This window comes from Bufo gargarizans, chromosome 1 (genome assembly GCF_014858855.1).
Source record: "Bufo gargarizans isolate SCDJY-AF-19 chromosome 1, ASM1485885v1, whole genome shotgun sequence".
NCBI classification, from domain to species: domain Eukaryota; kingdom Metazoa; phylum Chordata; class Amphibia; order Anura; family Bufonidae; genus Bufo; species Bufo gargarizans.
In genome coordinates this window covers 109,526,249-109,551,248 of record NC_058080.1, presented here as the reverse complement: position 1 = coordinate 109,551,248, position 25,000 = coordinate 109,526,249, and the positions used below count along the sequence as shown (strand labels likewise).

Sequence of the window (25,000 nt, the reverse complement as noted above, 5' to 3'; positions counted from 1 at the left end):
GATAGATAGATAATAGATGGATAGATAGATAGATTGATAGATAGATAGATTGATAGATAGATATAGATAATAGATCGATGATAGATATATATACGAGATAGATAGATAGATAGATAGATAGATTGGAGTCAGATAAAAGATAGATAGATAGATAGATAGACACTAGATAGACACTAGATAGATAGAAGTCAGATAATAGATAGATAGATAGATAGATAGATAGATAGATAGATATAAATAGATAGATAATAGATAGATTGGAGTCAGATAAAAGATAGATAGGTAGATAGATAGATAGATAGATAGATAGATGAGTCAGATAAAAGATATATAGATAGATAATAGATAGATAGACAGATACATAGATAGTCAGATAAAAGATATATAGATAGATAATAGATAGATAGACAGATACATAGATAGTCAGATAAAAGATAGATAGATAGATAGATAGATAGATAGATAGATAGACACTAGATAGATAGACACTAGATAGATAGATAGATAGATAGATAGATAGATAGATAGATAGCTGTACTATACCTGGCTTACTCTCCGGCCAGTGAAGAGTTACAGGGCAGGTGAGAGCAGTGTGCAGGCAGTTACCTATCCACCGCATTCAGCCCCCGTCCCTCCCACTTATAAAAGGACTGAAGGGGAGGGCGGCAGAGATAAGACGGAGCGGAGCCTTCACACTCACCCAGCCGGAGGAGGTGACAGCAGGACTGCAGGACACCAGCTATTCATTCCAGGGATCTGCAGACGCCAGGCTCTAGACATCATGTATGCCAATGGAAAGGTGGCACTGGTCACTGGGGCTGCCCAGGGGATTGGCAGAGCTATGGTGGAGGAACTTTTGAACAAGGGAGCTGCGGTAAGTTGGTGACTGGGGGACTGGAGATGGAGGTAATGGCTCTGTACAGACATTAATACTACGGGGTAATACTCTGCAGGGTACTGGACACCAGGGGCTGTAATCTAGGTTCAGAACGGTGGTGTTTTGCTGAGCGTTGTAGTTCCTCCAGAGGTATACCGGTGATCTGTACAGTATATACACTGAGACTACCGCACCAGGTAGATAGCCGGAGACTGCATTTATTGCTTGGAGTTGTAGTGCTTACCGGGTAAAGACCTATACACTTCAGCCTGTATATTCTTCCTTGGAGTTCATTGCTGGCACTTTATAGAGCTATATTTCCTCTCAATGCTTATTACCCACCAGGTGAGTAGTTATGGATTCCACTTCTGAGACCTGTTCTTCTGTGGAAGGTGAAGAGTTAGAAGGTATATTCCCGGTCAGAGGTCATGACTTAGACGCGTTATGGCTACTGTGCCTTCATCAACAGGTTGATGAAGGTACACTAGCTGAAACGCGTCCTGGTATGCTCCAGGAACTTGTGAACATTAAATAAAAGCAGAAAATTGGAAAAGCAAGACAGGGTGGCTGGGATTTCCTTCTTATTGTGAGTGTGGAGTTTGTTCCTGCAGTGTGGATCACTGACCTGGTGCTGGCGGAATATTACTAAGAGGTCATGACTGAGACATGTAGTATCTCAGGTGAGTAGCTATAGATCTACTCTTAGAGATCATTACTGAGACTTCTAGTTCCAGAGGAAGATAATCTTTGAAGTACTGTGTATTCCCTGTCAGAGTTCATTACTGAGACTTGTAGCTCCTCAGATGAAGAGCTGTATAGTATGTATCTTCTCAGAGTTCATTACTGAGACTTGTAGTTCCTTAGACGAAGAGCTGAGACCTGTAGTCCTTTAGTAGATGAGTAGTAGATACTTAATAATGTCCTCTCATTGTACACTGCTGAGACCTGTAGTCCTTTAGTAGATGAGAAGCAGTAGATGATGTCCTCTCAGAATTAGAGTTCCACACCAGATGCTAGTCTATATTTTTTCTGATTTGTTGAGATGTTTAGCAGCTGGAAAACTGCACATTTAGCCTTGAGGGTTACAGCTGAAACTATCAGTTCCTCACCAGATGTGATGAGACATAGCTTGTATTCCAAACATTCATTTCACATGTTATGTTTTTGTGATTTGGTGGGAACCTTCTAAGTACTGTAGATTCTCAGCAGGAACCTATTTGTAGGAGCAGTTTAGGCAAAGCTGATATACTTGTGCTATACCTAGTACAATACCCGAAAAAAAGGTAAACTGTCCTCGACAAACATAATAAATACTATAATTTACTTCTCAGATGCATCACTTTTACGTGTGATATAGTAAGCTTACATTTGCCAAAATAACTTACATAACTTGGAACACCATGATGGATCGAGGCCAGAACAGCAGTATAATGTTTTGAAAGGGAAGTTTCATTCAGTTGTGAAAGTAGAGCTGCCTTTATAAACATCATCCCATCAGTCAGCCGGCTGGTACCTTACGTGTGAAATGTAGGTACTGTTCTCCCACATGACACTGTTCCATAAATCTCTGTGCACTGTTGATGCTTCAATTACACCTAAATTTGCACTCTTCGCCAAATGTTTGGAAATGTATCTTCCTTGCATTTCTTGACACAGTTTTGTTGCAGAAACTGAAAATCAGCTCCATTCATCTGAATGGGGTTGTCTCTGCATCAATCCCATGGGACATGGGCTCTCCCACTCCATTTATTTCTGTGGAACTGCCGGAGATAGCCAATCTCTGTACTTGGCTATCTCCAACACTCCTATAGAGAATTAATGGAGTGTCACTATGCATGCTTGACCAGCTGCTCCACCAGATTGGGGGAACGGGAATCTTGTTCTCTGGATCGATGGGGTCCCAGCGGGTGGACCCCTGCAATCAGCTAGTTATCCCCTATCCTGTGCAAACTCTGCACAACCTGAGGCTGAACTGTCTGTGTTTCATTTGAACGTTCCCGTGACTGTGTGTCCATCCAGTTTCACATTTTGACAATGGTACAGTAGTTGATTACATAACTGATGTTGACATTGTGCAGTCGTCAGGCATGGATTGCCCCAAGGATTAATGTGTACATACAATGAAATAATTCCTTTAAAAAGATTCTCCATAAAAACATAGTGAGGACAGGATACCAATGTTTCTGTTTTCTGGGAAGCTCCTTATATCACTTCCAACTTCTGGCTTTATAGATGCTGTAATAGCTGTCAGGACCTGATAGGAGTTTTAGTTTTACAACAGCTGGAGTGACACAGGATGGAAATCACTGACTGAATGGTAAGACCCAAACCCAGTATTGCTCTCAGGGATGTCTGGAGGCCACATAGACAACCGTCTACAGTCTTCCCACCACATTACAATGCTTTTCCACACTTACTCAACTTAAAGGAAACCTGTCATCAACTTTATGCTACCCAAACTAGCAGGTCTGTCATTTATAAGTTAAAAGTAAGTGGTTGCTGAGAACCTACATCATAATCCTTGCAGACTAGGCCTGGAAAAGAGTCACGGCCACCTGAGAAGAGTCATGGTTATTTATAAATTTCTGCTCTCCTGCCCATCTGCTGATGTCTGACAGTCTTCTACCTAGTTTTCTCCCTTTTTGTCCAGGAGAGAACTGCCAATCATCAGCAGATGGGAGGGAGAGCAGGAGATTATGAATAACCAGGACTCTTCTCGGTGCCTGGGCTGCAAGGATTATGATCCTGGTTCTCAGCAACCACTTACTTTTAGCTCATGAGTGACACACGGCTGAAATCAGCATTTCTGTCACTATTTTATGCTGCCCTCAGTGAGGTCAGCATAAAGTTGATGACAGGTTCCCTTTAAAACATGTTGTAGGGTAAGCATCCTTCATGACAGATGCATTATACAGGTGACTGAGGAAAGCCCAGCAGGTAGCGGGCTTTTAGTCCGTTCTTGTGATGGACCTCAAACTCCTTAAAACAGAAAACAACTTGTGTCATACATGGACGTATAGTAAATATAGCTAAAACCAATAGGGCAGTAGATACTAGTACTATCTTATAGCAAGCAGCAGTGGCCAGGAGTGAACTGGGAGGGTCCAAATTGACAGACGGCAGGGCAACACAAGCAGATGGGGCCAATACAATTTTGCAAGGTCAGCAATACCATAGTGCAGCACAGAATACCATCCCACAGAACCAAATACCACAGTGTAGCACAAAATTCCTCCCCAGAAGCTTGTCCCTCTGTGGTGGCCATCAATAGCTGCCACGTTCTGTCCTCCTCTTCCTCCGCCAAGTTGCTAATGGAGGACATGGAGCCAGGTGGCTTAGGCTACTTTCACACTAGCGTTCAGGTGTCCGCTTGTGAGCTCCGTTTGAAGGGGCTCACAAGCGGACCCGAACGCTTCCGTCCAGCACTAATGCATTCTGAGTGGACGTGGATCCGCTCAGAATGCATCAGTCTGGCAGCGTTCGGGTGTCCGCCTGGCCGTGCGGAGGCGTGCGGATCCGTCCAGACTTACAATGTAAGTCAATGGGGACGGATCCGTTTGAATATGACACACTATGGCTCAATCTTCAAACGGATCCGTCCCCCATTGACTTTACATTGAAAGTCTGGACGGATCCGTCTGAGGCTACTTTCACACTTAGAAATATTTTAACAATATAATGCAGACGGATCCGTACTGAACGGAGCCACCGTCTGCATTATATGAGCGGATCCGTCTGAGACGGATCCGCTCTGAATGCAAGTGTGAAAGTAGCCTTAGTTTGTGAAATACAGCCACAGCACAAAACCAGCATCCCCTTAAGCAGACTGCCTGGACTTCCTCTAATAATGACCCCCTATAGTGCCCCCAGTCTTATGTACCCCGCCAGTGGCAGTGAGGAGGGCTCTGGTGGCTCTATGGACATCGTTCCCTGAGAAAATTACATGTAAGGTCTATGGCCAGTCTACCCATGCCAGTGGCTGTTACTTTACACCAGAATTGTGGCAATCTTAAGATGCCCTTTTTATGGCAAACCTTGGTCATATGAGATAGAAAAATGCTCTAAAAGTGTCTGGTAATATGGTGCAAAGCCGTAGTCCAGAATTTCGTACAGAATTCTTGCACATTTTGATTAATGTCTTCAGGGGAGTGGAACGGGAAGTTGCAATATCTAATACTGTATGCACTGACTCAGTGCCAATATCGAAGTATATTCCCTAGGCTACATTTAATGTGTAGGCGTGTCTGGTGGGAGAAGAACACTTGGGCACAATTGGTAATTTATGGTATATTAACGGTATCTACAGCAGTGTTGTCAGAAGATGACCAACAGCTACTACGCATCGATGGTCATATGCTCACTGGGGGTTACTGGCCACAAGTGTATAATTCACCTGCAGCACCTCCACAGGAGGAATGAAGAATTGTGTGCAGTATTTGCAGACAAAATTCATGGGGTCTCTGTGTAATGTGTGGATCTGCTAGTTCCTCCAGCTCTTTGCCCTTTGCTTTGGCTGATGGGTGGAAATCCTGAATAGGAGATCATCCTCTATTAGTTCAAAGTTTCCTGATCAGGCATTTGGAACTTTTTTATATACTAGATTCAAATTGTCAATGCTATTACTTTTACTTACTCATCTGCAAAGTTTTATTTGTTTTTTATTAGTAAAACTTTCAATACCTGTAAATGGCAGCAAAAACATATGTTGTGAGCAAATGTAAGAATATTGATAATGAATATTCAGCCTATGAACGGCACTCGTGGTCTGGATGACAATTTGTTAAAGATTTCAGCACAAGAATATATAGGGAAATATGCTAGGATGGCGATTAACAGTGGTCCTTTCTCATCTATGTGCTATGAAAATGACTGATATTTGGAGTTTAAATTGCCAGCTAAATCCTAGGACAACGTGTAACTTATCATTAAAAGATTTACATGTCTTGACCAGGTAATTATTTAATGATAGGTCTTCAGCAAGCAGGACACAAATAGAAGGTGCAAATAAATGCACTCTACTGACCTCCACAATTCTGCATGTTTTAGCCACTGTATTAAAGGGGATATCTAACCTTTAGTAAATGATGGCCTATCCTCAGGATAGGGCATCATTAGCTGATTGCCAAGGGTCTGACACCCCACAACCCCACCAATCAGTTGTACAAGGTTGATGGAGATGAATAGTATTAGCACCGACCTCTGGTGATGGAGCTACACCTAAACAGTTGCTTGGTGGGGGTGCAGGTTCTCAAAGCCCTGCTGATTAGCAAGTGATGACCTATCCTAAGGATAGGTCATCACAAAGGCTAGACAACCCCATTAACACAGCAACAAAGACTATGGCAACATGTATTAACATGCAGAGTTGTGGAGGTCAGAGGAGTTCAGTTATTTCTACCTTCTACGTGTCCTGCTTGCTGAAGACATCATTAAACTATTACCTGGTAGAGTCAAGCATTCTAAAACCTGTAAATCTTTTAATGATAAGTTACATGCTGTCCTCCACCAATCAGCTATGGTCCATCCTGAAGATAAACCAACACTTAGTAAAGGCTGGAAAGCCCTATAAGTAATCTCGGGGATGTATGTATTCCACATAGCTGATTGTTTGTCATAGTGACGAACTGATCCCAATTACTCTTTATTTTTATCTCTTTAATAAAATTGTACTTTAATGAAATGACAAGAATAGTGTATTAAAAATAGACGTTGATAGTATGTTAATGAGGAGCTGGTTGTCCTAGACAGTGATTTATCAAACTGGTGTAATGTAGAACTGGCTTAGCTGCCCATAGCAACCAATCAGATTCCACCTTTTACTTTGGACAGGTCCTTTGGAAAATGAAGGGTGGAATCGGATTGGCTGCTATGGGCAACTAAGCCAGTTCTACTTTACACCAGTTTGATAAATGACCCCATCAGTTCCTTAACCATATTCAGTCTTGAGAGGTTTGTAAAATTCTACACAAAACCCTGAATATCCATTGCCTACTCATGTATGTCCTGGGCACAGCAATGTTGTGCTATGTCCCTTACTATATTGCATATTGACCTTGGCACTTGGGCAGCTATCTACCCTTTCTACTGTGGAGGACATTGGTAATACAGCTGGTTATCTAGAAAGCTATGTAATGACGTCAGCAGCTCTTCCTGTTACTGAGTGTACTTCATAGTGACCTCAGCAGCTCTGGATCTGTGTACTGTGTGATCTCAGCAAGCAAACTAAATATAACAACATCGCCTACTCCCCAGTGCACATTGTTCTCCACTGAAAAATAACACCTATTCTGGTGTAAAGACCTTGCTAGGTGACACAAAAATTACTTAGATGTTAGTGATATGTGGGGAGAAGGCTCAAATATGTTTTAAGACATTCACCGCAGGTCCACCTAAGTAGTCCATGTAGGTTCTCTATCTCATAGGACCCAGATCTCCATACAGGGAGTCTATCACCAGGAAATTCACCATTAGAATCCATTTGTAAGTGTTTTGCGGTCCGCAAATTGCCGATCTGCAAAACACGGGTACTGGGCGTGTGCATTCCACATTTTGCGAAAACGCACGCGGCCAGCCCTATGATAGAAATGCCTATTCTTGTCTCTATCTTTTTTGCGGGGGCTGTAATACAGAACTACAGGTGCGGACAGCGCATGGCGAAATGATGAATAGGTCCGAAATTGTGGAACAGATGCGGACCCAGAAATATGGTCATGTGAATGGACCCTTAATCAGGCACAATCCTTGTAGGGCTAGCTCGGCTGAATGTATCGATACCTGTCACTTAGCGATCCACTACCCAATTCTGGAGAGAAACCACTTTAAGGGCTTATGCACACATGTGTTTTGCCATTCGCAAACTGAAAATCTGTAAAAAATACGGATCTAAGCCGAGTGCATGCTGCCATTTTCTTTTTCACTTTAAAATCCATTTTAAATGGAAAAAAAGCCTTTTTAATTGGAATGGTCTGCTGCATGGACGACCCCGCCGTGAGAAGGTGGCAGCCCAGCTTAAGGCCCCCTTAGTGAACCCCATAAAAAGGCATATTGGTGGTCACTAATCTTTCAATAGATTTGTACATAAGAAACTGTCTGACCTGTGACATGTGCGCTTGGCAGCTGAAGGAATCTGTGTTGGTCCCATGTACATATGTGTCCACATTGCTGAGAAAAATGATGTTTTAATATATGAAAATGAGCCTCTAGGAGCAACAGGGGCGTTGTTGTTACCCCAGTGGCTCAGCTCTTTCTGCACTTTGGTTGACAGGACCAGGCAGTGAAAATCGGGTCACACCTGTCACTGACAATTAAAGTGCAGTGGGAGAGTCAGTTGCAGAGAGAGCAGAGCCTCTATGTGTAATGATAACTCCCCCGTTGCTCCTAGAGACTAATTTGCATATATTAAAGGATCATTTTTCTTAGTAATGCAGGAACAAATGAACATGGGACCAACACAGATGCCTTCAGCTGCCAAGCGCACATGTCACAGGTCAGCCAGTGTCATAGGTAGAAATCTGCTGATAGATGCCCTTAAACCCCTTAGTGAACACCAATATGCCTAAGGGGCCTTAGGTTAGGTTTCATAGGTAGAAATCTGCTGATAGATACCCTTAAACCCTTTAGTGAACACCAGTATGTCTATAGGGCCTTAGGTTGGGTTTCATAGGTAGAAATCTGCTGACAAATGCCCTTTTATGTGTCACAGGCAAATATACAATCAGAGATCTTCATAAGAAACAAATTACATTACCCTACTGACCAGGTTGGTGGGGTAATGTTACTTGCTCAAAATCTTTACACATGTTGGTGAAATCTAAAATGGATGGATTTCTACGTATAAAAGTGAGCCTTTAGCACTCGCCATGCCTTCAGGAAAATGTGTGCATCAATAAGATTGTCAAACACCTTACAGAGAGTCCATGAAATAGGAGCTAACAGAGCAAACATTATCTATATGGTAGTAAAACATGCTTCATTTTGTAATTGTGCTTACATGTCATCTCCATGTTATCCCATCTGGAAGCACGCTTGTGCAGAATGCTAAGCCCTGGAGACAAGAGTAAGCTGCGGGAAGGAATGTGGACTTATCTGATAGGAGGGAGTAGAGAATAACACAAGCAGGGAGACAACAAAGACACAACCGGCATAAACACTCAATGTAATGAGATCCAAACTTTTCTAGTGTTCTGTACCTTGTGTATTAAGGCATATGCGTCATGAGAGAAGAAGTTGAAATGCTTTAATTAGGATGTCAGGTTGTACCTGTTGTTCAGTACTAGGCAGACTTGTCTTCACGCCTTGTGTATTTAAGTATTTAATACATTTATCAAGGACAGGTCAGGTGAGATGCGTGGCCATTTGCTCATCCGGCATTAGCAGGACAGGATGCAAGCACTAGAGTATGAATTACTATTACATCATTTTAGTCAAGAGCTGTGTTGGGTGAGTAATTATTTCACGTGTCCATACACAGCCAAATTACATACACCAATGCTTGTTGGTTCTATGTGGGAGGAAGTAAAAGTTTTGATAAATTCTTAAAGGGGTTGTCCGGGTTCAGAGCTTAACCTGGACATATGCCATCGTCACCCCTCAAGCCCCCCTGACATAAGCATCAGAGCATTTCATACTCCGATGCTTTACTTTGCCCTGCACTGAATCAGGCAGGACAAAGGCTTTTTCTGGGGATCCGGTGATGTACCGCTTCCGCCTAGCAGTGAGCCCGGTGACATCACCTGCACTAATGGGAGTGCTTTGGCACTGCCCTAACCTATAAAACGGCTAGGGCAACGCTAAAGACCGTCCATCAGTACCAGTGACATCACCGGTAACACTGCTTGCTAGGCGGAAGCCTCCGCCTAGCAGTTTAAAAATGTAACCAAAAAAAGCCCTTGCCCTGCACAATGCAAAGCAGGGCAAGGGAGAGCATCAGAGAATGAAATGCTCCGGTGCTCATATCAGTGGGTCTGTCGGGGTGTAAATGGGGATACGTATGGGTTCAGCTCTGAACCTGGACAACCCCTCTAAAAACTAGAAAGTGTAAGGCCCCTTTCACACGAGCGAGTTGCGCGGGTGCAATGCGTGACGTGAACACATTGCACCCGCACTGAATCCGGACCCATTCATTTCTATGGGGCTGTGCACATGAGCAGTGATTTTTCACGCATCACTTGTGCGTTGCGTGAAAATTGCAGCGTGTTCTATATTCTGCATTTTTCACGCAACGCAGGCCCCATAGAATTGAATGGGGCTACGTGAAAATCGCAAGCATCCGCAAGCAAGTGCAGATGTGGTGCGATTTTTGACGCACGGTTGCTAGGAGACTATCGGGATGGGGACCCAATCAATATTATTTCCCCTTATAACATGGGGCTGGAGGGGTTAAAAAAAAATAATAATAATTTAACTCACCTTAATTCACTTGATCGCGCAGCCGGCATCTCTTCTGTCTTGTTCTTTGCTGTGCACAGGAAAAGGACCTTTGATGACATCACTGTACTCATCACATGGTCCACCACATGATCCATCACCCTCTTAAAAGATCATGTGATAGACCATGTGATAAGTGCAGTGACGTCATCAAAGGTCCTATTCCTCAAAGAAGAAGACAGAAGAGATGCCGGCTGCGCGAACAAGTGGATTAAGGTGAGTTAAATTATTTTGCATTTAACCCCTCCAACCCTATTGTACTATGCATGGCAGAATATGTCATATAGATTGCCCATAACATTTACCAAACAACCCAAACCTAAACACATCTGGTTATTATTATTTTTTATTTTTTTTTAAATAATACACATAGACAGAGAGTGGAGTTAAAGGCCATGGCCTGTTTATTAACTTAATAAATAACATTATAACTTAAAACATAATCATAACAAAGTCCAGTCATAGACTCGGACTTACCTTTAGCAGTACAATACAAATGTACACATAAACAAGTCCATCCCCATATCGGGGACGACTATCCTCACCACCCACAGCGCCATGACCGATTACCACGCTATCACAATCGACAAAACTTGGGAGGGCGGGCGGGGCACGAACGGTCCGCTTGACAGCCGCAGATCAATCCAAAAGGCACCGCCGCCTGTGACTCCCGCATTTTTATCCAAAACCAGAGGACTCCAAAAGCCAATCAGAGCCTTATCTCCAGGTCCCAGATAAAACTGCCCTAGCGTTTTCACAGGCCCACCTGAAAACCAATCAATCTACGGTTACTGGGCAGAGCACCTCAGCCCAGCAACCTTAACCAAAACAGCGGGAAAACCTCCCGCCCAAAACCCTCTTAATCTGCCCTCCTAGCCTAACAACACCAACCTCTTCACCTAAGGTCAACTAAAGTTCAATCTGGCTTAATGCCAATTTAGCCATGGATCCCCCTCCTAATGGTCCGGGGGCTATTCATTCTGTATTCAGAATGCTATTATTTTCTCTTCTAACCGTGTTATAAGAGAAAATAATTACATCTACACAACACCGAACACAAACCTGAACTTCAGTGAAGAAGTTCGGGTCTGGGCACCACACTCAGTTTTTTATCATGCGCGTGCAAAACGCATTGCACCCGCACGATAAAAACTGAGCAATGGAACGCAATCGCAATCAAAACTGACTGCAATTTGGTACCTACTCGCGCGGGTTTGCCGCAATGCACCCGGGACGCATCCGGACACGCTCGTCTGCAAGAGGCCTAACTGTCATATCAAAGCTGTAACTGAGCATTTCTCAGGACAGTCCGTCTTCAGCATTTTACTGAGCACTGAAGATGTCTGTGTGTAACAAGTCAGATGGACAGTGATAGGCCACATGTCCAAAGCTAGGGACTGAGGAAGTGACAAGAGGCAGATGGGAGCTTCTGCATGTTACACACGGGCGTCTTCTCCTTAGCAACACTGTTAGATTTTCGCTAAGAAGAGTCTTTACACCCTGTTTTCTAGTAGAAAGAAACATCTTTCCTTGAGGATAAGTCATCAGTATTAAAATCTTGGAAAACCCTTTAAGCTGCCCCCTTCCAAAACCCATTTAAAAATGACCACAACATTGTAACATGCTTATGTCAAATCCACTAGAGCAGTAGTTGTAACTTATAGAGGGTGGTCCTGAGTTGGTGACTCCCCTCCATATGACCTAATAGTAACTTAACTCCATACATTTATTTTATTTCCCAATACTTACATAACTCCAATGTATTCTACATCACTGTATACTGTCCCCATTTACATCAGACCCCCTGTCCTGATAGCTGTCATACCACTTGCCATTACTCTCCAACTGCATCATTGGCGAACACTGTAAGGGCTCTTTCACATCTGCGTTATAGTCTTCCGGCATAGAGTTCCGTCGTCGGGGCTCTATGCCGGAAGAATACTGATCAGGATTATCCTAATGCATTCTGAATGGACAGTCCGTCCTTCAGGATGAATCAGGATGTCTTCCGTTCCGGAACGGAACGTTTTTTGGCCGCAGCAAATAGCGCAGCATGCTGCGCTTTTTGCTCCGGCCAAAAATCCGGAACACTTGCCGCAAGGCCGGATCCGGAATGAATGCCCATTGAAAGGCATTGATCCGGATCCGGCCTTAAGCTAAACGTCGTTTCGGCGCATTGCCGGATGCGACGTTTAGCTTTTTCTCAATGGTTACCATGGCTGCCGGGACGCTAAAGTCCTGGCAGCCATGGTAAAGTGTAGTGGGGAGCGGGGAGCAGCATACTTACCATCCGCGCGGCTCCCGGGGCGCTCCAGAGTGACGTCAGGGCGCCCCAGGCGCATGGATGACGTGATCGCATGGATCACATGATCCATGCGCATGGGGCGCTCTGACGTCACTCTGGAGCGCCCCGGGAGCCGCGCGGACTGTAAGTATACTGCTCCCCCGCTCCCCACTACTACTATGGCAACCAGGACTTTAATAGCATCCTGGCTGCCATAGTAACACTGAAGGCATTTTGAAGACGGATCCGTCTTCAAATGCTTTCAGTACACTTGCGTTTTTCCGGATCCGGCGTGTAATTCCGGCAAGTGGAGTACACGCCGGATCCGGACAACGCAAGTGTGAAAGAGGCCTAAGAAAAGTAATATTTGGGGCATGTAGGTGTATTCTACATTTAGCTAATGTTTTTTTTTCTGTTTTGTTGCTTTTCTTTTCACGTGTTGATCTGATTTTCTTCCATTATATATAACCAGTACAGTTTGGTTAAGAGTAAAGACCATATTTCATCTGCTCTATAAATAGAGTTGTGTTGAGGCTCAGGAATCCAACTTGTAGGAACAGTTATCTTCATTAGTTACAAGAATTATGTGGACCCATCTGTGCTGATAAATTCCAAGCATCAATATTTGTAAGCAGCTGCAGGTGTGGTGGTGGAGACCTTCCAAGCATGAGCCTGTCTTCCTCTCCTCCAATTCCAAACAAATGTTCCTCTGCAGATGCACATATCATGAACAAACATCTTGTGCAACTTAACAAATACAAAAACAAGCATCAGGGAGCACGTATTTTCTATTAGTCACCAATGCAACGATGACATCATGGATATCAAGCCTTTCAAATATTTTACGGACGTGTTACATAGAAACATACAGTAGTATAATGAGGGCAGATAGAGACCTCATGGTCCAACAGGTCTGCCCTTATGTCATATCCTTTTTTCACTTAGGATAGATGTATATTTAATGTGCCCCCTTTTCCTTCTTTCCCAGAGCTTTGCAAATAAAAAAAGGAGATTTATCATTCAGTTTGTGCCAGAAAAGTAGCGTTAAAAAGTCGCAAACATATGTTTGCAACTTTTTACATGCACCTTTTTAAAAAATAGTTGGCATTTTTACGCTGCCCTTGCCACACTTCTAAAAGGCGATGTGGCAAGAGTGGGAAAGTAGCGTGACCAACCACTGCAAAAAATGTATCTTCATTTACACCAGTTTTCTGGTAAAAATGAAGCCAGAAATGTACGGCAGCTCAGAGCTGCCGTAGATTTCTGTTTAGGCGCACAGACTGCCGGAGGATGCACCTAATTTATGACAAGGCCTACTCCTCATCATAAATTAGACGCATCCTCTGGCAGCACAGTGGATATCAAGACCGGTGGAGAAAGTACCTGTTTTAATACAGTAAATAACCCCCTAATTCTTCTTCCACAAGTCTCTTCTGATAAGTTTCATGCTTAAAGAGGTTGTCCAGGATTTTCCTATTACTGACCTTTCCTCAGGATAGGCCATCAATCAGCTGTTTTTGAGTACCTCTGGTTGCAGAAGTCAACACCAAAACTACACAGCTCCCTCCGATGTGTAGTGTATGGAGCTTGCTGCTGCAGTGCTACTCACATTGAACTGAATGGGAGCAACGCTACCGTAATCAGCTCCATTCACTACACGGCGGCACCAGAGCTACCCTGAAACTGCTGGTTGATGGGAGTGCTGCGAGTCAGACCTCCACCAATCAAATATTGATGGCCTATCCTGAGATAAGTCATCAGTAGTAAAGTCCTGGAAACCTCTTTAAGACCCTCCACCATTTTTAGCCCATACTTGAACCAATTCTATGATTGGAGAAGTTTAAGGGCAATCATTTTCTACAATTTGTTGCTTCAGATGACTTCTTGAGTAGTTGAGAACTTGAGAGGACTTCTTTAAATAGCCCCAGTAGCTGTGCACCCTTGCTCTTTCTGATTCCTCTGCCAGCTCCTGCCTCTCCTTCTTGATTGATAAGACCAGGTTCCTGCATAGTCATCTTACCTGCTCCTATCAATCAAGAAGAAGGAGGCATCGAAAGCAGGCAGAGCAAGAGTGCAAAGAGTGGCTTGGGCCCGCCCTCAGTGCACTTAACTGCTCACCTGCATATACTGTAGATTAAAAGTACTTTTACTCCAGAATGAAGTAACAGATCACTAAGTGGAAGGCATCATTACATGCAGCTGAGCTAGTGGTTACTGCATGTTCATATTATTTCAGTACAATGTACTGTATATTGATAATGACTTGGCATGACACTGCTATATAAGCACTGTACAGTATATTATTAGCGTACAGTAATACAGTATAGTATATTATATAGTATTGGTATTGTACATATCTGTATGGAAATAATACTGTATTTACCTGGTTTATGGCACTATTTTGGGGCACTGTGCTGTATGGTGCTTATGATTAGTTATGTTGATATGCATTATAAAGGAAATGCTATTAGAAAGTACTGCAAATGTCATTGTCCAATGTAAGGCAGGCATGGACACCTAATAGCCAGAAAATGGAATTCATATATGTGTTTCTATTGCCACTTTTAATAGTACTAATGACTTTATTGTTTATGTTGGTGAAAAGGGTAATGACTTTCCAGAACTATAAAAGCACCCCAGCTACTAAATGTCAGTGCCTAGAATCTGTCCCCCCAAAAAAGTGGTGCAGGTTGGCACTATTTGTTGCAACTAAGGTTTCTACAATTCTTTACTGCTTTGCTCAAAGAGGGGGCAGGACTTTGCGGGTAAGAGGGAATGGCCAAAGATGCAACTTTTTGCGCCACAAAAAGTAAGCCAACCAATAGTTAATATGGAGCTAGACAAGTGTCTGTTCCTGCACCAGTTTTATCATCCAGCTTGAGCAGTTGTGATATATCTGGTGCAGGTCTATTCAGCCTGTATAAGCTTACGTCATCTATAGAATTAGTAAATCTGGGCCAATGTGTTTTAAACTACTAATGAAAGGATTGTGCCTATAGTAACTATATAGTATATGTTGTAGAATAATTCCCGTTTTCTTTTGTAGCTTGCAATGGTGGACCAAAATCGAATAGCTGGTGAGCAGTGTAAGGCCTTCCTTGATGAGAAGTTTGGAAGTAACAGGACGTTGTTCATCCAGTGTGATGTCACAGACCAAGAACAGCTGAGAGGTAAAGATAAGTGTGGGGAGGGGGTTGTAAAAGAAACCCATCTTAGCAGCTCGGAGTTCAGCGTTTCTGTGAGGGCATATCCATTGTTCATGTTGCCCCCAAGCTCCAATCATTTCTTTGGCCAGCCACTTTACCACTGCCTGGCCTTGCCAATCAAAGCAGCGAAGATGGGGCTGGCCAGAGAAATGAGTGGAACTTGAATGCAACAAGAGTAATGGTGATGCCCTAGCTGTACCAACGGCCTAATTTACATATTAAGAAAAAGGACCATAACTTGAGAACGGAGCCTCGGATTAACAAAAGAAAAACAGCGTTTTACTCAGGTGAACTACAGCTATGTGTCTATACAGTGTGATTGGGAGGTCGCTGGTAACAGACTTCTTTTAAAGCACTTTCTTACCTGAATCAAATCACTTTGCCAATTCGGATGAATGGGACCAAAAGTAATTTAGGAAAAATCTCTATTACAAATGTATTCTGGAGCAAACACACTGAGCACTCAGGAACCCACTGTATCGAGGATATGAGTCTTATTCTTCTTTCCAAGAATTGGTGATGTCCATAAAATAGTGTAGCAATACAATACAAGATGGATATTCAGGCTACATACAACTGCACCAAATGAGTTGAATAAACAGAAAGTTTGGCTGTTTCATATAAATCATGATATATGATATACCCTCCTTATTATGTGTGTAGTATTCAATACTTACTTACTTACAACCATGGGGGAATTTTTGTTAGGTCAGGAGACATAATTCGGCTCGGCTCACTTTTGACATCATAGGATGATCTTGTATAGAGCAAAAGGACTTATGTTACACGCAAAGGGAGCAACCATGTAGACAGGCTGTGAACACTTAACATGGCTGGTCTCTGGCACATAGTGAAGTATACAGCTCCAAATGTTTTTTAGAGCTGAATACCTCACTATGATCTACCTCACTAGATTACATTTGAAACTGTTTGGAATAACATAGGCTGTTGGCAAGCGATCTCCCTGATAAATTCCAGCTAACCATGGAAATAAATGTGTTAGTGGCACAGGCCCAACAAGAGACATAAGAGAGAAAGGTTCCTGCATAGGGCTACCCTTGTCAACAGTAGACTACAGTTTAGGGACCACCTTTCTAATGAAGATAGAATTCCCAACCATTAACAGTGATCTGAAACAACCAAATCAACAGAATCATAGTACCAGGGTCCCTATGGTTTTATACAGTTTTAGAAAGCTCACTGCAGAGAATTCTTTATTTACTACAGACTTAGATGCTTAGGATGTGATGTTAGGTACTTACTAAAATCCAACATTCCGCCTAATCTTTTGTTCCCCAACATAAGCTGTTAGGGGGGTAATTTGGGACACTACCATACATTTTAGACAGATGGTCTGTCCTGCTAAAATTGTTGGGTTCAGCAGAAATTCATCTAATGGCCACCTTAACACAGAGTATGAAAGCCTTTCCTTTGTGTCCTAACATAGTTGGGCACACAAAGTACATGGAAAAGACTGGGAGTAATATATTGTACACATGAGTGAAAAACAGAAAGATAGGAGGGTGGAAAGGATGACAAGAATACAGAGCTCCACAATCTTGTAATGGCTGAAAGCAGGGCCAGTGCAAGAATTTTTGACAACAAAAGCAAAGCTACATTTCTCTGCGCCCTCAGGCGGCCACTTGGTCTGCCTTATTATAGAGCCGACCCTGGCGGAAAGTGGTTACCGTTTCCTCGTCAATGGAGCAGCAGTTTCAAATTGAGGAGATGTTCTTCCTTTAGCGAGAACAGCTCTGTAACACAAACTTCTGCCTTAACAAGTAAAATATAGGAACATTGTGCATGTGCACAAGTGTATTTTGCTTTGTATGTTTTATTATTGTTAAAACTTTAATACAAACTACCTGATTTGTTTTTAAAAATGGAATAATTTTAGCTTTTAAAATGTTATAGTTTTACATGGTTTATGTGTTAAATTATAAATGGCATAGCCCTAATGATGTATATGTAGCATAATCTATCAGAAAGAGAGCATTTCTTATGTGCCACATTTGTGTTCTAGATGCATTTCAAAGGACAGTGAAACATTTTGGAAGGTTAGACATCCTGGTGAACAATGCTGGAGTAAACAATGAAAAAGACTGGGAGAAGACTATTGAAGTTAACCTAGTAAGTTGTATACTATCTCTTGAATGAAACTTGAGTAAAACTGAGAAACCCATAAACTAGATGAAGCCCTTGGACCCTCAACTGTCCCCAAACGCTCCCAAAACCCTGAAAAGATGTTCAGTGCAACCTTTTTTTTACTGTAAGGCTAAAATGCAAACAAGTTGTATGATAAACATATTTGATCTTACATTTGCATAATTTCATAGAAATAAAAATTAGCTTGGTCTTTAGAATGCTTCAGACACAATTGCCCATTTGGTAGAACATTCTAAATCCATACACAAAAAAAATACTAGATTTTAGGAAGGAAAATCTGTGTACCATGTTAGCCAGTAAACTGTCACAGTGTCCTTCACTGTGACACTTGTTGCCAGGCTGGCTGCATGCGCTCTTGCATGCTGGCTGCGGGCCGTCACCCGTGTATGCTGGTGGCTTGGGTGCTGCGTGCAGGCTGCGGTCTCATAGTGTGTGAACTGTGTCCTGTGAATTTGTGTACTCCCTCTGTCTTGTATGTATCACGGTGCCGTTACTGTGATATTGTGTAGGCTGGCTGTGTGTGCACTTGTGTACTTGCTGCGGTTCACATTTCCATTTATGCTCGTGTATGCTGGCTGCAGTGCTGTGTGCAGGGTGCATTCTACTGACCAGGGTGTTCATGTCATCTACCCTGACTTGTGTGGTCAGCCTGATATTTCACCAGTGTCTTCATGTCTTTCCCTGTATGGGAGTTTGAACAATGTCACCAGGTCCTATGTCAGGGAGTTTCTACTGTTGTACTTTGTCTCAGTATTTGGTATGTCTGTCTGTGATCACCATGCACCCAGTTACGCATGGGGTCTAGGCATGTTACTATGTCTTCATGTTTTGTAGGTTCATCTGTGACCGCCATGCACCCAGTTCTGCATGCGGTCCAGGTGTGTTTTTATGATGTCTGCATGTACTGGTTTTCCTGTGTACGCCAGGCTCCCTGTATCCGTTTCCGCTTGGGGTCCTGGCTATGTCTATATGTCTCTGAGTTTTTTCAGTAGCAAATTTTCAATAGGTCCAGCGCCTTGTAATTTAAAATAAAACGGAACGTTTATTTACATAAATAAAAAATAAACTTCATGGTGTCTCTGAGTTTGTCCTGTCTGTCAGTGAGCGCCATGCTCCTTGTATCCAGCTCTAAATGGGTTCCTGACAATGTGGCTCGATTGTGTTCCTGTTACTTAGTCTGTGTCCTGCCTGACTGCTGGTGTCTTACAAGTGACCGGGACCATCCCAGGAGGTAGTGGTCCAATTTCTCCCCTGCAGTGAAGACCAGATCCCTGTATAGGGGTTAAAAGGTGAAAACCAGGGAGCACTGGAATAACACCCTTAGGGTTTGGCCGTAAGTCAAAATGGTCTCTTGGAACAATGGTTACTTCTACCATTGCTCCATCTGATCCATAACAGATTTCTCAGCTATGTAACCCACTGTCCTTAACTGCGGTTCCTTCCTAGCCTGTTTAGTCTGATTATATTTGTGTCTTGTAATTTTTTTAATAAAGCATTCCTTTTGGCCTACTCTGGATCTGTTTTTATGTTTTCTGTACGCTTGTGATATGTTCAGGAGTTTTCCTCACCCTGAAACATGACATAGATAGAGAAGAATTGAGTCTTCAGTCATTGATACCTCCGAATGGCTAACTGAAAGACGAGCAAAAAGATTATGAGACTTCTTAGGTCACATATTTAGAGTCACATCAGTAAGTGTGCAGCCAATCACAGGACACAGAGGTGACCTGCTCCCGTTGCATCACATGACCAGTAAACAGAGAGCAAACTCAGAGGAAGGACGAGGTCAGTATGATCACCACTCTCTCAGGTCAGCCTCTCTAGGAAGTCTTTATTAGTCTTGGAAAACACCTTTAATTAACTTGCGAGAACAAGGGGGCACAATCTAATTTTTTTTTGGTGTGGATCAGAAGCTATGTTAGAATATATTATTTTATGAAAGGGGGTCAGATGCTTGAAATAAACTTTCAGCAGATGTAATAAAAAAAATCAACAGTAAGTGATTTGAAACATACCTTGGATGGATATATATATATATATATATATATATATATATATTATATAAAGCTGAGTGTATGTATGTTTGTATGTATGTCAGCTAAAGGAATCCGCACCATCGCATTTACAATCACGAAATTTGGCACATAGGTACATCAGGTGTCTGGCAAGGTTTTAGACCGGGTCTCAGCTCTCTAGCACATACCGTTCCTGAGATATTCCCAAAAAATGCAAATATGGCACAATCACATGACCTTCATTAGCCAATAGAAGCCTGCAGGTCTATCTCGTCATATCCCAACTGCCATACACACGGTAACATGACCCTTATCAGCCAATAGAATCTCGCAGGCTCTTAGTCTCCACATACATACAGTTTTACACCAGGTTTCCATAACAACCCAGACCTTTTTCTTCACTGCTTTAAAGGGGCAGGGCGTTGTGGATGACACTGTTAAGGTAGCGGAGTGCTGGGGTGGTCATAGTTAAGGGGGCAGGCTGCTGTGGTGGTCACAGTTAAGGGGACAGTCCACTATTGGAGTAAGTGTTAAGGGGCATATTGCTCTAGAGGCCACTGTTAAGGGGGCAGGGTGTTGTAGAAATCACTGTTAAGCAGATGGGGTACTGTGGAGGTCACTAATAAAGGGGCGGCCGCTGTGGAGGTCACTGTAAAAGGGGAGTTCCGCTGTGGAGGTGACTGTTAAGGAGGCGGGATGCTGTCGAGGTTACTGTTAAAGGGGAGGTCTCTGTTAAGGGGGCAGGTAACGGTGGAGGTCACAGTTAAAGCGACGGTCCGCTATGGAGGTCAGTGTTAAGGGGAAGGGTTCTGTAGGGGTCACTGTTAAGGGGGAGTGGTGTTGAGGTCACATTTTAAGGGAACAGAGCTCTGTGGAGGTCACTGTTAAGGGGGCGGGATATTGTGGAAATCACCATTAAGAGATGGGTTACTGTGGAGGTCAAAAATAAAGAACCTGCCGCTGTGGAGGGCACTGTTAAACGGGAGGGCGCTGTGGATGTTATTGTTAAGGGGGCAGGCTGCTGTGGAGGTCACTGTTAAGGGAGGAGTTGAATGTGGAGGCCACTATTAAAGGGGAAGGGGGGTACTGTGACATCACTGTTAAGGCAGCAGGGTACTGTGAGGTCACTGTTAAGGGAGCGGGGTACTGTGGCAGTCACTGTTAAAGGGGAGTCGCTGTCGAGGTCTCTGTTAAGCGGCTGGGAATGGTGGAGGTCACAGTTAAGGGGACTGTAACCTATGGTTAGTGTTAAGGGGTGGGTGCTGTAGAGGTCACTGTTAAGGGGGAGGGCCCCTGTGGAGGTCACTGTCAAGGGGGTGGGGTTCTGTGGAACTCACTGTTAAAGGTGCAGGCTGATGTGAAGGTCAAAGTTAAGGGGGTGGGCTGCTGTAGAGGTCCCATTGTGGGGTGGGGTCAGTGTTAAGGGGTGGGGGGATATGGAGGTCACTGTTAAGGGGGCGGGGTACTGTAGATGTCACTGTTATAGGGGATACTGTCAATATCTTTTAACGACACACACAAACATTAAATTAAATAGATGAAATATACCCTTGCGAAGCAGCGTCCTGCTAGTATTTATTACTGTGCTGCAGGACTGGCAATCACAATAAAATACAACAGGAAATAGTACATAGCTCTGTCAGCTTTGTGCTTGTTTTCATGCTTCCTGGGAGCAGCATCATTGTTGTCTGGAACAGTGAAATACGTTAAAGCATGTCAATTTTAGGGCCTTCAGCAACTGACTTAGTTCACAGTACTTAATTATAGACAAACCCCTACCTGCGTTGTGTAAATTAGAGAAAAGTAAAGGTTTGAGGAAGTTCATATCCCTGCTCAGTATTATGTTTCCCAGTTTCCAGATTATCTTGAGTGTTGGATGCCAGACTAAAGGAATTTTTACTGTATTGACTGTAATGCATGTCGACACATTTACTATTGAAGATAACATTATTTCACTATACTTCATGTTAAGGAAAAAAGAAACTAATAAAGCATTTTTCATTAGAAATTGTACTGTGTATACAAAATATCCATCAATGTCAGTTTGTCCATATATTAGGACTCAGTGTGGAAGTACAGCAAATGTGCCAACCCGGATTAATAAACAGAATACATTCCTGCATGGACAGGTTACTCCCTTTACAGAAGTTAATATGAAATCATATTTGTAGCTTCCAGCAATCCCAGTGTAAAAAACTGACTGAGCTGAACCTCTGGAGCTCTGAATTATACAGGTAGATCTTCTACAATCAGAAGAGTAATTCCAACACAAAGAATTTAATTTCTAATGAATCATTTTTTCTAATATTTTTTTTATAAATGTTTAAAGCGAATATATTTTTATATTTTAACTTTAATGAAATAGGAGCAGGTGGGATCATTGGATGAAGGATAAATCTTCCTAGTACTTTCTAAGTGGTGATAAAGACTTTCAAGTACCCCAATCTGAACAGAACACATTTGAGCAGATATACAGTCAGGTCCATAAATATTGGGACAACGACTCAATGCTAACATTTTTGGCTCTATACACCACCACAATGGATTTGAAATGAAACGAACAAGATGTGCTTTAACTGCAGACTGTCAGCTTTAATTTGAGGGTATTTACATCCAAATCAGGTGAACGGTGTAGGAATTACAACAGTTTGCATATGTGCCTCCCACTTGTTAAGGGACCGAAAGTAATGTTACAGAATAATAATCCTAAATCAAACTTTCACTTTTTAATACTTGATTGCAAATCGTTTGCAGTCAATTACAGCCTGAAGTCTGGAACGCATAGACATTACCAGATGCTGGGTTTTATCCCTGGTGATGCTCTGCCAGGCCTCTACTGCAACTGTCTTCAGCTCCTGCTTGTTCTTGGGGCATTTTCCCTTCAGTTTTGTCTTCAGCAAGTGAAATGCATGCTCAATCGGATTCAGGTCAGGTGATTGACTTGGCCATTGCATAACATTCCACTTCTTTCCCTTAAAAAACTCTTTGGTTGCTGTGACGAAACCAACCTCGCCACAGTGTTTTGGAGGGGGCTGGTTGCCAGCCTCCTGCCTCAGGATTATGGCCCATACTAACTTTAAAGAAGACAGGCCGGCCGCACAGCTTAAATCTGTCTTTGGAATTGTATTTTGTTATGTGAGGGTACCCAGATGGCTAGTTTAATTGTATTCGTGTGGTCTGAGTGCCATTCGCCTAATGATATGCACTCAGACTTGAGCTATCTGGGAATATGTTAAATGTCTGTGGTTGCTGGGAGGGTGTGACATTGTGTGTTTAAATGGTGATTTCTGTCCTGTTGTCCCCACATGTGTATTGGTGATTTCCCTGTGTCCTGAGAGATAATTGGATTATTCCTCGGTTGTCTCTGGGGCAGAGAGGAGGAAACCATGATGCATTGTGGGGATGTGTTGTATCTGTTCTGTGTGTCGCAGTCTCCATTCTGGTCCCCTGGGGGCGTGTCCACCAGATGGGGACCTGCATAAATACGGGCCCTCAATAAAGCCCTCAATAAAGTGTTCCTGTTTTATCCTTCATCATGTTGAGACTGGTGTTTGGATAACTGATCAAAACTGGGGGATTGCTATACGCTGAAGATTTGCTATACTCCCCTGGCATAACTACTAGCTCTTGTAAGAGCTGTTCCTGCTCTCTGGCTGTAGGAGAGGTTCACCCACTGGAGCCTGGAGCCTTGTCGTAGGTCCAGCGTGGGTGGAGGACGGTGAGACCCCAACCAAGCTACGGCGGTTCGTGGGGTCTGCAGTGCGTACGGTGTCAAGTGGAGTGCTTGGAGTCCTCGGAAAGCACTAGGAGCATCTAGCAACGGAGGCACTCAGTCGGGGTGCCAGGTGTTCCGTTACAGTTGCTTTTGCAGTATGCTTTAGGTCATTGTCCATCTGTACTGGGAAGCGCAGTCCAATAAGTTCTGAAGCATTTGGCTGAATATGAGCAGATAATATTGCCAGAAAAACACTTCAGAATTCATCCTGCTGCTTTTATCAGCAGTCACATCATCAATAAATACAAGAGAACCATTTTCATTGGCAGCCATACATGCCCATGTCATGACACTACCACCACCATGCTTCACTGATGAGGTGGCATGCTTAGGATCATGAGCAGTTCCTTTCCTTCTCCATACTCTTCTCTTCCCATCACTCTGGTACAAGTTGATCTTGGTCTCATCTGTCCATAGGATGTTGTTCCAGAACTGTGAAGGATTTTCTAGATGGTGTTTGGCAAACAGTAATCTGGCCTTCCTGTTTTTGAGGCTCACCAATGATTTACATCTTGTGGTGAACCCTCTGTATTCACTCTGGTGAAGTCTTCTCTTGATTGTTAACTTTGACACATATACACCTAACTCCTGGAGAGTGTTCTTGATCTGGCCAACTGCTGTGAAGAGTGTTTTCTTCAATTCTTCGGTCATCCACCACAGTTGTTCTCCGTGGTCTTCGGGGTCTTTTGGTTTTGCTGAGCTCACCGATGCATTCCTTTTTTTTAAGAATGTTCCAAACAGTTGTTTTGGCCACGCCTAATGTTTTTGCTATCTCTCTGATGGGTTTGTTGTGTTTTTTTCAGCCTAATGATGGCTTGCTTCACTGATAGTGACAGCTCTTTGGATCTTATCTTGAGAGTTGACAGCAACAGATTCCAAATGCAAATAGCACACTTGAAATGAACTCTGGACCTTTTATCTGCTCATTGTAATTGGGATAATGAGGGAATAACACACACCTGGCCATGGAACAGCTGAGAAGCCAATAGTCCCATTACTTTTGGTTCCTTAACAAGTGGGAGGCACATTTATAGACATTTTAGACGCCAGTCTTAAAGGGTTTCTATCATCACAAAATTTGTTACGTAGCTGGCTGACATTAGCGATGTGCTAATGTCAGCAGTACTTAACTATGTAAGATATGTAACTTTTATCTACCTACATGCCACCGTTCGCCCAGAAAACTAACTTTTAAAATATGCAAATGAACCTCTAGGTGATATTGGGGCATTGCTGCAGCACCTAGAGGCT

The 25,000-nt window shown here is 43.0% G+C and overlaps 1 protein-coding gene across 1 annotated transcript in view; it reads left to right on the top strand.

Annotated features, from left to right (window-relative positions):
* The first annotated feature begins 662 nt into the window (after positions 1-662).
* HPGD (15-hydroxyprostaglandin dehydrogenase) overlaps positions 663-25,000 on the top strand; it is a 66,534-nt gene continuing 42,196 nt past the window's right edge. Inside the window, exons 1-3 of the mRNA XM_044297250.1 lie at positions 663-874; positions 15,634-15,757; positions 17,817-17,923. Coding sequence (XP_044153185.1) covers positions 782-874; positions 15,634-15,757; positions 17,817-17,923 — 324 coding nt within the window. The 5' untranslated portion in view covers positions 663-781. The remainder of the gene's footprint in view (positions 875-15,633; positions 15,758-17,816; positions 17,924-25,000) is intronic.